The 14,975-nt window shown below is 39.3% G+C and overlaps 2 protein-coding genes across 2 annotated transcripts; one reads left to right on the plus strand and one right to left on the minus strand.

The window, feature by feature from the left end:
* Positions 1–70: 70 nt before the first annotated feature.
* On the minus strand, positions 71–2,896 carry GCK72_017336 (uncharacterized protein; the record flags this gene model as incomplete). Its single annotated transcript, XM_003090954.2, has 7 exons — positions 71–370; positions 646–784; positions 1,249–1,384; positions 1,549–1,707; positions 1,756–1,972; positions 2,141–2,647; positions 2,828–2,896. The coding sequence occupies 7 exons, from the start codon at positions 2,894–2,896 to the stop codon at positions 71–73; spliced, it is 1,527 nt and encodes a 508-aa protein (XP_003091002.2).
* A 5,911-nt stretch (positions 2,897–8,807) lies between these two features.
* Positions 8,808–10,080, plus strand: GCK72_017337 (uncharacterized protein; the record flags this gene model as incomplete). The annotated part of the gene is made up of 3 exons (XM_053732034.1): positions 8,808–8,941; positions 8,987–9,397; positions 9,507–10,080. The coding sequence occupies 3 exons, from the start codon at positions 8,808–8,810 to the stop codon at positions 10,078–10,080; spliced, it is 1,119 nt and encodes a 372-aa protein (XP_053580947.1).
* Positions 10,081–14,975: the final 4,895 nt, after the last annotated feature.

Raw genomic sequence — 14,975 nt, forward strand, 5'->3', positions numbered from 1 at the left:
GTAATTAATTGAAAACGTTTAGAGAATTGTTGTTTCTGAGATCCGAGTCGTCTTTCTCAATAGAGAGGAGTTATGCGTATTGTGCAGGAATCGTAAAGTGAAGAAGCCACATGTAGAGAGCGGCGAATCCTCCTGCGACCGGAAGCGTCACAACCCATGAGAATGCCACATTTCGGAAGAGTCCCCAATCGATTGATTTGCCTCCTTTCACACTTCCAACAGCCACCACTGCACCAACCAAACAATGAGTTGTAGAGATGGGAAGACCGAGTTTCGAGGCGAGGAGCGCTGTCACGGCGGCTCCGAATTCGATACAGAATCCAGACGCCGGGTTGACATCACTCATTTTGGTGCCCACTGTTCGAATGACCTGCAAATCAAGTTGTTGTGGCGGTTTGATGGGCGCCTCTGCTCCCCCAATAGAATGATGCCGCGTGGCCTAGTGGTTAAGATGTTCGCGTGGCGCGCGGAACATCGCGGGTTCGAGTTTTCCTCAAACTTTTATTTTTTTTCTCCTTCTTTTCCGAAAGTCAAATACTCTTTTGATCTTTCTTTTCGACCATTCGTTGAGAAGAAGTATACGAAAACTAATCCGATTACTCCTCAAAAATGATAAGAAGCACGAGGCTTATAGATTCTATTCACCTTATGTCCAAGACACCAAAGTCCGACGCAGATGGCCAACACTCCGTAGAGAAGGACGTACAGCGGAGTTTCCTTCTTTTGGTACACATCGAAGTCCCGGTAAACGGCGATGAGAGCCACGAGAGGCGCGATGGCGTTGCTGAAATTTTTTGAGCTCAGTCTGGTCGTTCTACAACGAGAACGGCGCACTTATGGACAGTGCACGCTTGTTACAACCGCGCTCTACCGAAACCGAAGAAAATTGTGTGCAAAATCGAGAAACTCGGAGAAAAAGAGACATTTTTCAAGGGCATTTCAGTGGAGCGCAGTTGTAAGATCTGTACCGAGCTATTATCTAGTCGTCACGCCAAGATCGGGTTTTGCAATTTTCATTTTGCAAAACTACATTCTCAGTGCAAATTGTCTCTTGAACTCAACGCGCTTGCTTACGGAAACGCTTTTCGCCCCCCATTGAAAACGAAAATCAAATTCGGCTCGTGATCAATGAGTTTGATAAATTGTTGATAAGCGAATTGGGCGCAGTAAATTACGAAAAGCGGAATTATTGATAAGAAGTGGTCTCAGGAGAACGGTCAGGAGACTCAACGTTTCCTGGAAACTCACCAGACATCGTTGGCTCCGTGAGCAAAACCAGCAAAACAAGCTGTCAATGTTTGCACTGAAGTGAACATTCTCAATGTGTCCTGACTTTCTGTTCGTTCCTTGTTCGGCAGAAGCCATGTAATAAACTTCTTCGCTTCTGAAAAAAACATAGAATTAAAATGAAAAAAAAGAAGATATTCGCGAGGCGAGGTCGAACCCTCGAGTGTCTTTCTACGGGACAAAAGCGTAACCGCCTAGACCATAAAGCTTTCAATTTATTATCACCCTCATGGCTTATACAAGCTTGATGTTTTTTCTTACTTCCTGGTGGTGTTGGAGGTGACTGCACTGAATCCGAATCACTACTACATGTAGTAGTTGAACCACTTCGAATCGCCACTTTATCAATTTCCGGGTCTTCTGTCACAGATATCACAACAGAGGAAGCATTGGATTGTCGGGTGTCCGCTTGTTTTCCTTCTGAAAAATCAGAAATGAGACAACTAGATTCCACGTTTAAAAACTCACTGGCTATATACTTTCGTATACTTGGCACAATCAAAAAGTGACATACTCCCGCTGCAATAATTCCAGCTGCCAAACTAATCAGTATCGCTATCCAGAGGGGTACTGTAGAGAGATGGAGCACTTTCGATCCTTGATAGGAGATCATAAACATGTTGAATGTCAAGCACACAAAGTAGAAGATAGGCAGCCACATAAGTCCATTGGCAACCGGGTTGGACTGAAAATTGCTTGAATTAGATGGGAATGATGATACAAAAAGATTAAAAGAAGAGGCAGTGAGGCGGGGTCGAACCAGTAAGTGCGCGCGCGCCGAGCAAAAGCGTTGCCGTCTGCACCACACAGCCACAGTTCCTAGTGCCACACCAGGTTGTGATAAAGCACTCACCGTTCTCAATATGACGTGGTCCACGAAAAGATACAAGCTAAGCGAAACGCATCCGGAAAATATTGGTGAGATGAACCAAGAAGCAACAATATTCACGACCATCATCCACTGAATTCCCTGGAATCCCTTACAAGCAATCGAATATCCGAGAGTCGCTCCAACCACCGCGTGAGTCGTCGACACCGGCAAATGGAGAAACGTGGCGATGAGAAGCCACGTGGCGGTTCCTCCCAACGCGGCGACTTGTCCGATGAGGAAGTCACCGGCGGAATTGTTGTAAACTGCTACATCCACAACTCCTTTTCGCATCGTGTCTATCACATTATACCCTACTAGTACTGCACCTAGAGTCTCGAATATTGTGGCTAGGAGGTAGGCTTGAATGAGGGTGAGGGCTCCAGATCCAACAGAAGTTCCGAATGCATTCGAGACATCGTTGGCGCCCATACCGAAACCAAGAAGGAAAGCGAGACATATTCCGACGATGAGAGCCCATAGGAAGTGATGCTGAAATGGAAACAGATTATAAAAAAAACAATTCACGAGGAGACGTGCTCGAACCAAAAACCCTCTAATTGGTGGACAGAGATCTAACCTGTTGATCCACACAAGCACAACAAAGTTTACTAGTTAAGGACGCTCTTATCTAACGCGATGCCAAGCGATGGGTTACTGTAGGCAACTCACTCGAAAATCATCGACATTGATGGCGGCAGCCAATGTAGACGTCACGACGTCGAGCACGATGTCCAACATTTTTCGTCTATCTTTTGACCGCTCGGCTCGTTTTATAAAGACCTTTTCTCTCCCTCTCTCTCCTGTCTAGTTTTATCTTTGCCTTGTCCTTGTCGCCTCAAAAAAGTAGGTGGAGAATCCGGTGGGGAGAGTTCTCTTATCGAATCGAAACTGAAAAAGGAAGGGAAAATTGATGAATTAGAGGAGAGGAGGACGTACCGAGAAGATGGTGAAGAACAATGGGTAATAAATGTTTGAAAACGTGGTTTTAGTTGAGTAAAATGAAGAGAAAAATGAAAAAAAGAATGGAAATAGAGTAGGTACAGTAACCCACTAACCCCGAAATCACACATGGATTACGGTAGAAATTGTTTAAAAATTTTCACGTGAAAAAACATTCTGAATGTTTCCCCAATCCCTTTGTAAACACAAAAATAAGAAGTTCTTTGTCATAAATAAGTTCTCTAACTCACACTCAACCTATTGTAGTCTCCTTGTGACAAATACAAACAATAACATGGAGGAGGTTTTGTCAATATTATCATAAAATTTTGAGAAGAAAATAGGGTCTGAAACTCAGAAAACTCGAAGTTTAAAAAAGCAAAAAAAATTGGAGAGCAAAAGAATAGAACCATTTACCCCGCGCGCATGAGATCTCACTGTTACCGCCTGCGCCACGCGTGTCATAAACATGTTAATGTCTTCAGAGCATTCATAAAGCTGCCGTCTTTCGGGAAAAAGTGAAGCCGCTCGCATAGAATTCTGCTCATCACTTTTGAGTTTCTGCCATAGTTTCCAGTTTTTTCAAAGATTTTAATACACCCATGATTTTCTTTAAAAATATTAGTTTTCCATTTGGCTCCGGGACATTTCGCCACTAGACGTTTCGCCACCAGACATTTCGCCACCGGACATTTCGCCACCAGACATGTCGCCACCGGACGTTTCGCCACCAAAAAATGGAGAATTTCCGAAGCTTTATAAGGAAAAAAGCACATAACTTTAATTAGCATAATCAATGCGTACTAGTGGTATGTTTTTTTTCCCTATAAAGCTTCGGAAATTCGGAAAATTCTCCATTTTTTGGTGGCGAAACGTCTGGTGGCGAAATGTCTGGTGGCGAAATGTCTGGTGGCGAAACGTCCGGTGGCGAAACGTCTAGTGGCGAAATGTCCCGGAGCCTTCCATTTCACTGTATTCAGATCCTTTCCATATATCGTTTGAACTTTCACATTATTTTTCTCCGAGTTTCTCACCATTTCCGGGGCAATTTCGTATATCGATAAGCGTCGTGTGCAAGATCAAAAAGCAAAAGATATAAAACAGTTTCGCATAAAAACCTATTTTTAGACGAAGGTTAAAGTTCCAAAAATCGAACTCTGTCTGTTATAACTATTTCTGTCTTTTTTATAGTCAGTTTGTTATTTTTGTTGCAACTAATGTATTCAAATACTATTCGAATAAACAACAAACCAGTCAATCCTTTTCGGGTACACAATGTTGCATTTTTGGTTTTTGAACTTCCTCCCGGGAATACTGTACTTTAAAAAGTACGCAGTCCGTTTGCGTACAATGTATCAGACCCTACGACAACTAATTTCCGGTGGTACAAACTGCTTAAAACCGGTTATAATCTGCTGATTATTTGTTTTCACGTCATTATTCCACTCAAAACAATGCAAACTAGTACAATACATTGCCGGTGACTGTTTGTGGAGGTGTTGTTGTGATAAGTCACATGAAAGTTTTGAAAAGTGAACTGAATTCCGAAAACAATGAAAAGTTTGTGCTCTGCCGCTGGTTTTTCCTGGACATTCTCGCCGATTTCAGACGAATACATAAAGAATTTTTAATGGGCGACACTGTGAATAGAACGGGACAAATGTAATAACTTCATGGAAAAATGTTGAAAGTAAAATTTCATGAATTCCGGGGGAAAAATGACAAGAGAGATCACAATAGAATAGCGAATTTATAGAATTTCGAAGTTTGTAGTCGTCCTTCGATAGCGCTCCCTCCATAGAGAATCCCATCTCACCACGACGAATCGAACACTTTCCTGAAAGAGTACGGTATTTTCGTCTGGCATCGAGCCAAGTTGTGACTTACTTCCATTGATAAGAAGAGTTCCGCTGAGAAATTCTGTCTTGTACCCTTTCTCGAACAACAAGTTTTTGAAATCCGACAGTTTCAGGTCGTTCACGAAGATTGCCTGCAATTTTTCCAGTTTTTCATGATTTTCAGCTCGATTTTTCATGATTGTTTGGTCTAATTTCTCGACGAAAATGCCTTTTTTCCGTGACGCAAAACAAGGGAAGCAGAGAACAACCGAAGCGTGAATTTCACTGTTATCAGCAACCGGCAGCAGAGAATTTGTGGTTGATGACAGTGTGTCTACGTAAAGAAACAGGGATTATGGAGTTAAAACTTTTGAAAATTACGTACAAGACTATTTTTAGAATGATTGTGGGTGGCCAAACGTGATCTTTATATGGAACCGAGACGGCCGGAAACGTTTTTTTAGGGAAAATTTAGAAACAAGACGAACCTGATGAATAGGAATCAGCTTTTTGAGCAATGGTTCGAGGATTATTGCTTTCGGAAACTCGGGGTTTTCAGATTTTTCATAGTCAAAATCAACAAGTCTGTAGTAAAAACTAAAAATTTTGTAAATTTCGACTGACAAGGGGAATCCTCAAAGTGTCCACTTTCACACGACTCAAGAATTTGGCCCCTGATACTTTCGAGTCCATGAACTCCGAATCAAGAATAAAATTCTGCTAAATCCTTCTGTGAACCGAGTTCTGAGCCGTCAGGTGTGACGTTTTGTTACTGTTTACTTAGATTTTGCAGCAATTTATTTTGATTCCGCACAAATTCCTATTTTTATCATCATGAAAATGTATGAAATTTCGGAAAAGAGGAGGATTTGAACAAGACGAATGCGTCGGAAGGAACTTCCAAAGAGAATCCGGTGGAGAAGAGAGTTACTCCGAAGAGAGGAGGAGAAGGCTGATAACAAAATAAATTCCCAGTATATCACAAACCGTACTCTTACATGTTGGAACTCTCTCTCTCTCGGTGAATTGCTTCCCTGTTAAAGTCTCATCCCGTGCATTCAAATCTAACCTTATATCGCTTGACTTGTCAAAACATTTAACCCTCTCTCCTCTGAATTATTAATTTTTTCTGTTGTACTATATTTAGATCTTGAAGTATAAGTGGCGAGAGTCCTTCTCAAGTATAAATAAATAAATAGAAGGTTATCATCGTGAACTTAATTGATTTTACAGGAACAAGCTCCGCCTACTTTTGCAATTTTGTTGCAGATACCTGAAGTTCCAGATACCGAAAAACTCGCCAAATCTGGAAGTCACATACATTTTCTGTCTGAAAACATAAATTTAAAAGTAGATTTCCTGAACTTTTAAGAAAATTGCCGTAGTGTTAAAAAAATGCTAAATTCGCACTAAAATTGCAAAAAATGTGAAGAGTCTCAACCATTGATTGAAGAGTAATTCATAACCTGATTGTAGTTGTAGTTGTATTTAAGTTTTGTAAATAAATTTAATTAGCAGCACAGAAGCAACCTTTCCGCAACACGTACGCTACAGTACAGAATCAGAATACTTAATCAAAATGATCCTGGGTTTAAATAATTAGTTTATCTAGATGAATTGGTTATTGGAGTTCGAGAAATCTAGTTCTAGTTCTCAAGTTTTTATTCTGTTACTTTCCTTGAAATTTTATTTCCACTACACAGTCTCCCAAACTCCGAAAAACAACTGCAAGCGAAAGTTATCAGTGGAGCGCAAAGGCCGCGCGCTACAGTAGTCAAAAAAATTTTTAAATTAATTTTTCAACTGAAAATTTTGATTTTATTCAAATTACGAACAATGAAGGAAATAAAAACTGAAAATTGTCCATAACAAAAAACGAGAAAGGCAAAAGCAACATTTTGGAAAAACGAAAACTATTTTTGGAGCAAAAATAAAGGCGCTGATACAGATCGAAGTTTTGGCCTGAGAAATCAGTTTTTTAAATATTTCTCGAAACTTATTCGGCAAAAAAGTAACCCATCCATAACAAACCGAGATCTATTTGTTTCGGATTTTTTGAGCTATAATAGAGGTGGAAACGTCAAGAAATAGAGAGCTGGATACAGTTTGAAGTCGAGAATTCGGCAAACAATTTTCAGTTGAAAATGGTGTTTTCTTTAAAAAATTATCAAATGCAACACTCAAAAGACATGATATCATTGTTTTTAGAAAAATAATTGTTTTTTCTTTATGTATTCATCACATTAACCTTTATTGAAGTGACTTTTTCATCTTTAGCTTTACGCTAAAAATAAAAAAATTCACTTTTAGACCTGCAAATTACTCAAGTTTTTCGTTTCGTGAGGGGAGATCGAAAATTTCCTTGCAGTTCTTACTCGGAGTTTGGGAGACCGTGCACTATGAAAGTTAGATGAAAAAAATACCAAATTTGATAGATCACATTTTAAGGAAAATATATCAAATTTGATTAAAAAGTGGTGTTTTAAAAATTGCGCGCCAAAATCTCAATTGTTAACCACAACCTTCTCTGAGTGTTTTCTTCGGACTCTGTAATTGACTTTCTCTGTTTTCGTTTAGATTTCCCATTAATGTTCTTTGCCCAAAAAGTTTTTACCTATTTATTTCATGCGCCCGTTCATTTCGCTAATGTTTTCCATCTGGAAATTGCGTCTTGCGTTCGATGAATCATTTTTGTACTCTTCAAATGCTTCATTTTCAAAGGTCTCAAACTGTTGAAATCAGAAATAATATCTGAAAACTTTGAACACATCGTCCCGGACTGGCTTTATAGAATACGAACTGCTAATCAAGATGGTCTAGGCTCTAAAAAATCAGTTTATCTAGATGAATTTATTTTTGAAAATCGAGAAATCCAGTTCCAGTAGTTCAAGTAGTTTCCTCTGTCACTTCTTCTGACGGTTCCTATTCTTTCTTCTTTGAACATTTCTCTGCTTCTCTCGTTCGGTTCTCATCCTCTCCAGTTCTTGCTCCGTCTTCTGCACACTTTCGGCACAAAAGACATCAGATTTGCCAACGAGCTGTCCACATCCATTTTCGTACGAGTAGACAGGTCGCTCTCCGAGCCATTTTTGAAAGAATTCTATGCCGTCAAATTAGAACTGACCTAGGTCACCGATTCTCCATCCACCAGCACGGATTTCTTGCTCGCTGATCCTGCCCTAGCTCCCTGGTCTTTTCTACCGCAAACTATGAAAGAATGCTGAAAACTCACCATTCTCTAGACGTTCTCTTCTTTGACTTTAGAAAATCTTTTGATAAGGTAGATCATATTATTTTGATCAAAAAACTTGCAAACTTTGGTCTGTCAAACCTTTACATCTCCTGGTTCGACGCTTTCCTCAAAGAACGCACCTTCTCAGTATCTACTCTTGAAACTCCCACCAAACATTCATTTTGCCGCTTTTGCTGATGATATCAAACTGCATTCCCACGACCCAGTTCTCCTCCAACACGGTATAAACCTAGTATCCAAATGGGCCTCTGCCAACGCTCTCCCATTAGCTCACACCAAAACCTCTCTTCTTAGGCTAGGTCCCAAAAATTCTCGTCACCCATTTCACGTAGACTCCATCCCCATCTCAGAATCTGCTGTGGTACGGGATCTGGGTCTATTAACCGACCAATATCTCAATTCGACCTCCACATTTCCAAATTATCCTCGTTAGCTTTACTCCGCTGTAATCAACTTCTCAAAGTCTTCAAGTCTAGATCATCTTAATGCTTACAAAGATTTGTATCAGTTTAATGCCTGAATCCTGTTAATAGAGTGTTTATTTCAGCCGACATTCTTCGTGAACGTGGAAGGACTCGCCTACATTTGCTTACAGTGCCATCACAAAACCGCATGTCAAATGAGCCGGTCCGACCGAGTGAAAGCGAAAGTGCTGACCCAGCAAGAAGCTGCTCGACATATGGTTTCTGCGACTTGCAAACATCGGAGAAAAAATGACGTTGGAAGAACAACAAACATCTTTATTCTAAACTTGTAAGTTGCACTGCTGAAGCTATTAACGCATGAGTAATTTTTCAGGAATTCGAGAGGCGCAATTGAAATGCCGGAAGCCTTTTTCAAGGGAGGAGGCATTTTTGACGAGGTGCAATTTGCCACATTGCTGAAAAATACTCCAAATGTGGGCAATGGCGATGAAACCGATGAAAAAGATGTCGATGAAACCGATGAAAAAGATGGCGAAGAAACCGAGCAAGTTGGCGAGGATCAGGTGGAAGCAGCAGAAGTTCAAAAAGAGGAGGATTCAAACGAGAAGATGTCGACTGGAGAAGCCAATGTCAATGAGGATGAAACCGAGCAAGTTGGCGAGGATGTCGGTGAAGCAACTGAAGGTCGGAAAAAGGAGGTTACTAACGATGGTGAAGTTGTTGTCGTACCAGACAACGCCGTCCAAGATGATGTGGAAAACGCCCGGTCTTCTGATCAAGACGAGTGAGTTAATACGAATTAACTGGCATAAGAAACAGTAGGCCTTGACGTTTCCCATGCAGTCTTAGACACACATTAATATTAATACCGGTGCATAAATAGAACATTTCAGATCCTTCGATTTCCACTTCACTGAGGACATCAAGTTGGCCGAATCCGTCGAAAATCTGTCACTCGGTAATGGACAAAATGATGCATCAACTGACGATTCTTACACCACCGCACCGGAATCCGAGGCTCCAGAAGAAGCAGTCAGCGTTCCTGTGGTCGACCAGAGCGCTGATTCATCGGCTTCTCTGGCCTCCATCCCCGATATCGTTGATCTTGGTGAAGACAATGAATTCCTGGACGAGAGCTTCTATACCCCAACAGAAGAAGAAGAGCTTCCGGTTTCTGCTCCAAACTCTCCCATATTCTCACAAATGCTCAACTCGTTTGACATGGACAATACATTGACTGTATTCGAAAAAGCCAACAGAGAAATGCGAGCATTGAAGGAGGAGGAAGTTCTCAATTTGTTGGAGTTTGCACAGAAGAGGCTGAACGAGGAGGAAAACCTGATCAAGGTTGCAAACAAAATTGTCGCAGTTGGAGACCTTCACGGCGACTACACCGTTATGGAGCTAAACTTCACTACTACAAAATTGCAGACATCTTTTCAACAAGTATGTTCTTCCTCTGCTTGAATATTGCTCTGTTGTTTACTCTCCTTCACCTTCTAGCATTCTGTCTCAAAAACTTGAAAAACCTCTCAGATTATTCACTAGAAAAGTTCTACAACGGTGCAACATCCCTTATTCTTCTTACCTCGACCGTCTCGAAATTCTTGATATTTACTCAGCCCGCCGACTTAAATCACAATTAATCTTACTTTACAAATTTATTTGCGGCGCAGCGTATTTCCCAAATATCCAGTCGTATGTCAGACTGTCTAATTCGGCTAGACGACCCACGACTCTAATTTGTGTTAGGCCTGACGTTAATGACTTCTTCTCTTCTACAATCCCCATATGGAATTCTATTATATGTAATACCCATGACTTCCTCCCCCCCCCCCGGTAAATTTGTCTCCCTGCTCGATAATTCAATTAATAGACTTTGATCTCCCCCTGTGAATTCGCTCTTTTCCTTGCCCCCTCTCCCCTTCTCGGTTATTTCTTCCATTTCATTCTTCTCATCTCCCCTCCTGTCAATTAATTCTCGAATCATGAGTTCCCCCATTTTTCCCCTATACCTTCGGACTTTATATCTTGTTTTCCTTTTATTTCCACCTCCTACCAGGTCTATAGCCTCGCGAGGGGCTTGATCCGGTCTCCTGTATAATTTTAATGATCTATATTCCAGTCAATAAATAAATTTAATTTAAAGCGAATCTCTCAGAAATCGCATTTTCTAACTTTTGATGAAAGTGGTAGAGGCCAAAACGGGGCATTTAATATAACTTTTTTTCTAGAAGAGATATTGACAAACGCTAACTTGCATCTGAACAAGCATGTTTTGTTCCGTATTTCTACCAAAACTCAGGTCATTTGACAAGCGAATCTCTGAGAATATTAGCACGAATACTAATTAAGTTATGGTTGTTCAGATGCATTTTAGAGTTTGTTTGAATCTCTTCTAGAAAAAAAGTTATGGACTGTGCCCAGTTTTGGCCTCTACCACTTTCATCAAAAGTTTGAAAATGCGATTTCTAAGAGATTATATTGTCAAATGACTTGAAATATAGCACGAATACTATTTAAGTCATGGTTGTTCAGATGCATTTCAGAGTTTGTTTGAATCTATTCTAGAAAAAAAAGTTATGGACTGTGCCCAGTTTTGGCTTCTAACGCTTTCTCCAAAAGTTAAAAATGTGATTTCTCAGTGAAATAATTAGTCCTTAAACTCTATTAAACGTTAAGCAAAAAAATTTCAAGATAACGGTCTGGAAAAAATGAGTTTTTCATAACCAAATATGTTAAATTTGTATGAAAACTGTAAGTATTTTAAAGAAAGACTCCGGAAACCTGTTTTCAGCACAAAATTAGAATAAATTCCAGGAAAAATCAAAAAATCACTGTTTTTGTTACTTAAATTTTGAAATTTGCAGCATAAATTTCCAAAATTTTTCTTCCGAAAAATTATTAACCTTAATAAAATCCCATTTAATCTTCAACGCAGGTTGTCCACCAAGAGTCAGAGTGAATTTCGGACACTTGTAGAAACATTCGAATGGAAATTTCGATGGGAATATTGTCGAAATAAACTTTCTTGACATTCGGTGTTTGCGGACCTAAATTCCCGCGCTTAAAATAAGCCACGCCCTCTTTCCATTGTCTCGTCTATATACTTAGAAAAGATCGGAGAGTTCGACTAATATCATGGCCGAGACAATGGAAAGAGGGCGTGGCTTATTTTAAGCTCGGGAATTTAGGTCCGCAAACACCGAATGTCAAGAAAGTTTGTTTTGACAATACATGAGTCTCAAAATGAGTCATTCTCGCCGATTTGTATTGCTCTGAATCCAGAATCATCTGGATTTCCTCTGCTTTCGGATCTCTCAAGAATACAGTAATCTCTTCAATTTCTCCAGGATCCAGATAGTGTAGATCAAAGTTAGAAGAGGTGTGGATGCGTTTGACATGCAATTTTTGATTCAATTGGTCTAATTCTTTGACCAATTCTCGCCAGTACTTATCAGTTCCCCCTAGAGTCAATTCCTCCAATCGAAGTTTCGGATTCTTCAATATTACCAGAGTATAAAGGAGGGGATTCCTGGAAAAAATTAATTAAAATGTTTTTTTCAAAAAATTTTCCAGTACATTTTCCGTTTCCTTTCAAATATCGATCGACGAAACGAGGCGGACATTGTCTTATGCTTAAAACTCCAGTCTTCTGCAGTGTTATAAGAGAGTTTGATAAGTTCTGGATCCCAGCTGTCCACCTGGATTCGGATTCCTTTCGAAACGTTTCGAAGTTCGTGTCTGTATAAAAAATTATATTTTTCGAATTTAGCTCAAAATATTAGCAATCCACGCCTGCTTACAACTGCGCCCCATCGCAAACGAGAGAGTATCGAGGAGAGACGCAGAGTTTTTTATCGCGCCGACACAGATTTTTTACAGTTTTTGACCTATTTTCGCAATTTTCAAATATTAACAAAAATTATTATGAAAAATAGCGAAAATAGGTCAAAAACTGTAAAAATCTGTGTCGGCGCGAGAAAAAACTCTGCGTCTCTCCCCGATACTCTCTCGTTTGCGATGGAGCGCAGTTGTAAGAGGGCGTACGCTGCTAATAGGAATTGAGGATCAAGGCTGTGCGAAAATTTTTTGAGGGGAAATATTTTCGAATAGTTTTCGAAAAAAAAAAATTTTGCCTCCGAAAAGTTATTTTTTCAGACAGTTTTCTTGACATTTTTTGCGGTTTTTGGCTAAAAATTTTCAAAAAAGGGATTTTTTGGAAAAATTTTCCCACAGCCTTGCTCCAAATATATATACCGAGCATTTAAATCCAATTTTTTGCCGATTTTCTCAAAAATGTCATCTGGCAAGTCGGTGAACGAGCTGGTCTTCGGCTCCAAGCTGTAATTAAAAAAAAAACATTTTTCAAGATATTTTTCTGTCTATACCTTCTATCAACATCCAAATCGAAATTCCCTTGAATAAATCTCAAAAACCAGAATTCAAACTCAGCGTACTCCATGAAGTCATTTCCCAACTTCTTACATAATTGCTTGTGAGTCCAAAATGTGTCTCTTCTCCAGTATTCCGGAAGAGATGCGATTCGTTTCTTTACTTTTTGGAATTCTTTGAGAATTCGTTTGCGAATTGCCAATGGATCGCTCTCGGCGGTGGTTTTAGTCATTTTCGAAGGTTTGACACTGGAAAATGGAATATTTTCAGGTGGAAATTAACTCAATTACCATATTTTTAGTCATTATACGGAAGTTTCTTGCCGAAACGTGATAAAAAAGCGTTTTCGGCACGAAAAACGCAAATTGCGCGTAAAATATGATACATCGTCCGCATTGCGTACTTTGAAAAATACCGTAGTCAAACAAAACAAACAAAGAGGAATTGCATCATTCTTGAGGATTTTTCTGGTCGAATTGTTCTAATTTGATTTTTAAACGAGTTTGAATATCAATTTTCGTGAAAAGATCTTAAAGGAGGTCTGATATGAAGAATATAATCGTATCGATTCAAACCGAACGTTTTCAACGTTGCATTAAGAAACAAAAATGAAGAACATTAACAAGAAACCCAACAATCGAAAAAAAGGAAAGGAATCTCAACGTTTTCAACGTCTTTTCTAGCGGGAAAAAAGGAATTCAAACCGAATTTATAACAAAAACAATAAGAACAAAAAAAGAGCAAATTGACAGTGGTTTAACAGGTAAAATGAATTAGAAACAAAAGAGGGAATTATTGTTTTCTTTCGAGGCGAACGACCTCCTCTCGATAGTCGACTTTTTCTCGATATTCGAGTTCGTAGAATTTATTTTTTCCAGGAATTGGGTAACGACGAAGCGAGGGGATGTCCGGAACCATAGCCTCTGGTTCAATAAAAATATTTCATGATTTGGCAAGGATTATCGCGAACATCATACGGTCCGAGCATGTAGAGAACACATTTTTGTACTTTACCATAATCCATGAGTTGCTGAAAATAACTAGAGAATTGGAGACTATTCGTTGAATTTCAAATTCTTTCCGTTACATTGTACCAGACTTGTCAAAAATCGGGTCGGGCGGGGCCGGGCCGAAATTTCTCTTGGCCCGGTCGGCCCGAATACAAAAATGAGTACCCATTTTTTTGAAAATTTTCGAAAAAATAGAGTAAAAATGCTTAAATTATCATAAATATTCACATTTTGATTCAATTTTAAATTTTTATTCGAAAACTATACTTTTTTCAAAAAATTTCCAAAAAAAAATTCAAAAACTCAAAATGTTTTGAAAAATTGTTTAAAAACGGGCCGAGATGTCTTCTCATGCACAAAAAAATGAAATCATAATAAAATCGTGATTTTTACATTAATTTATATCGGAAAAATTTATACTTTTGAAGAATTACTCACAGAAATAAACTTTCGACAATTTTTGCTATGAAAACGAGTTTTCGACACGAAAAGGTGATAAGTAGTGGATAAGGGGAAAATGTTGAAATTTAGAAAAAAATGGAAAAAGGTAAAATGAATTTAAAGTAGAATTATTGTTTCTTTTCGAGGCGAACGAACTCCTCTCGACGTCTATAATGGTCAACTTCCACTACATATTCGAGTTCGTAAAATTCGTTTGTTTCCGGAATCGGATAACGACGAAGCGACGGGAAGTTTGGTACCGTAGCCTCTGGCTCATTGAAATACTTCAAGATTTGACTCTGTTCGGGACGATATTTGGAAACGTAAAGAACACATGTTTGTACTTTTCCATATTCCATGAGTCTCTGAAAATAACGATAGAATTGGAGACTCTTCGATGAATTAAAAAAAGCTAACCTTGAGAAATTTCGATTTCAAACCATCTGCAGGTCTTCCTCCGAGTTTCAGAGTGAATCGAGGGCAATTGTAAAGAGCTTGCAATGGAAAACTAGAAGT

This window comes from Caenorhabditis remanei, chromosome V, assembly GCF_010183535.1.
Source record: "Caenorhabditis remanei strain PX506 chromosome V, whole genome shotgun sequence".
Classification (NCBI taxonomy): Eukaryota; Metazoa; Nematoda; class Chromadorea; order Rhabditida; family Rhabditidae; genus Caenorhabditis; species Caenorhabditis remanei.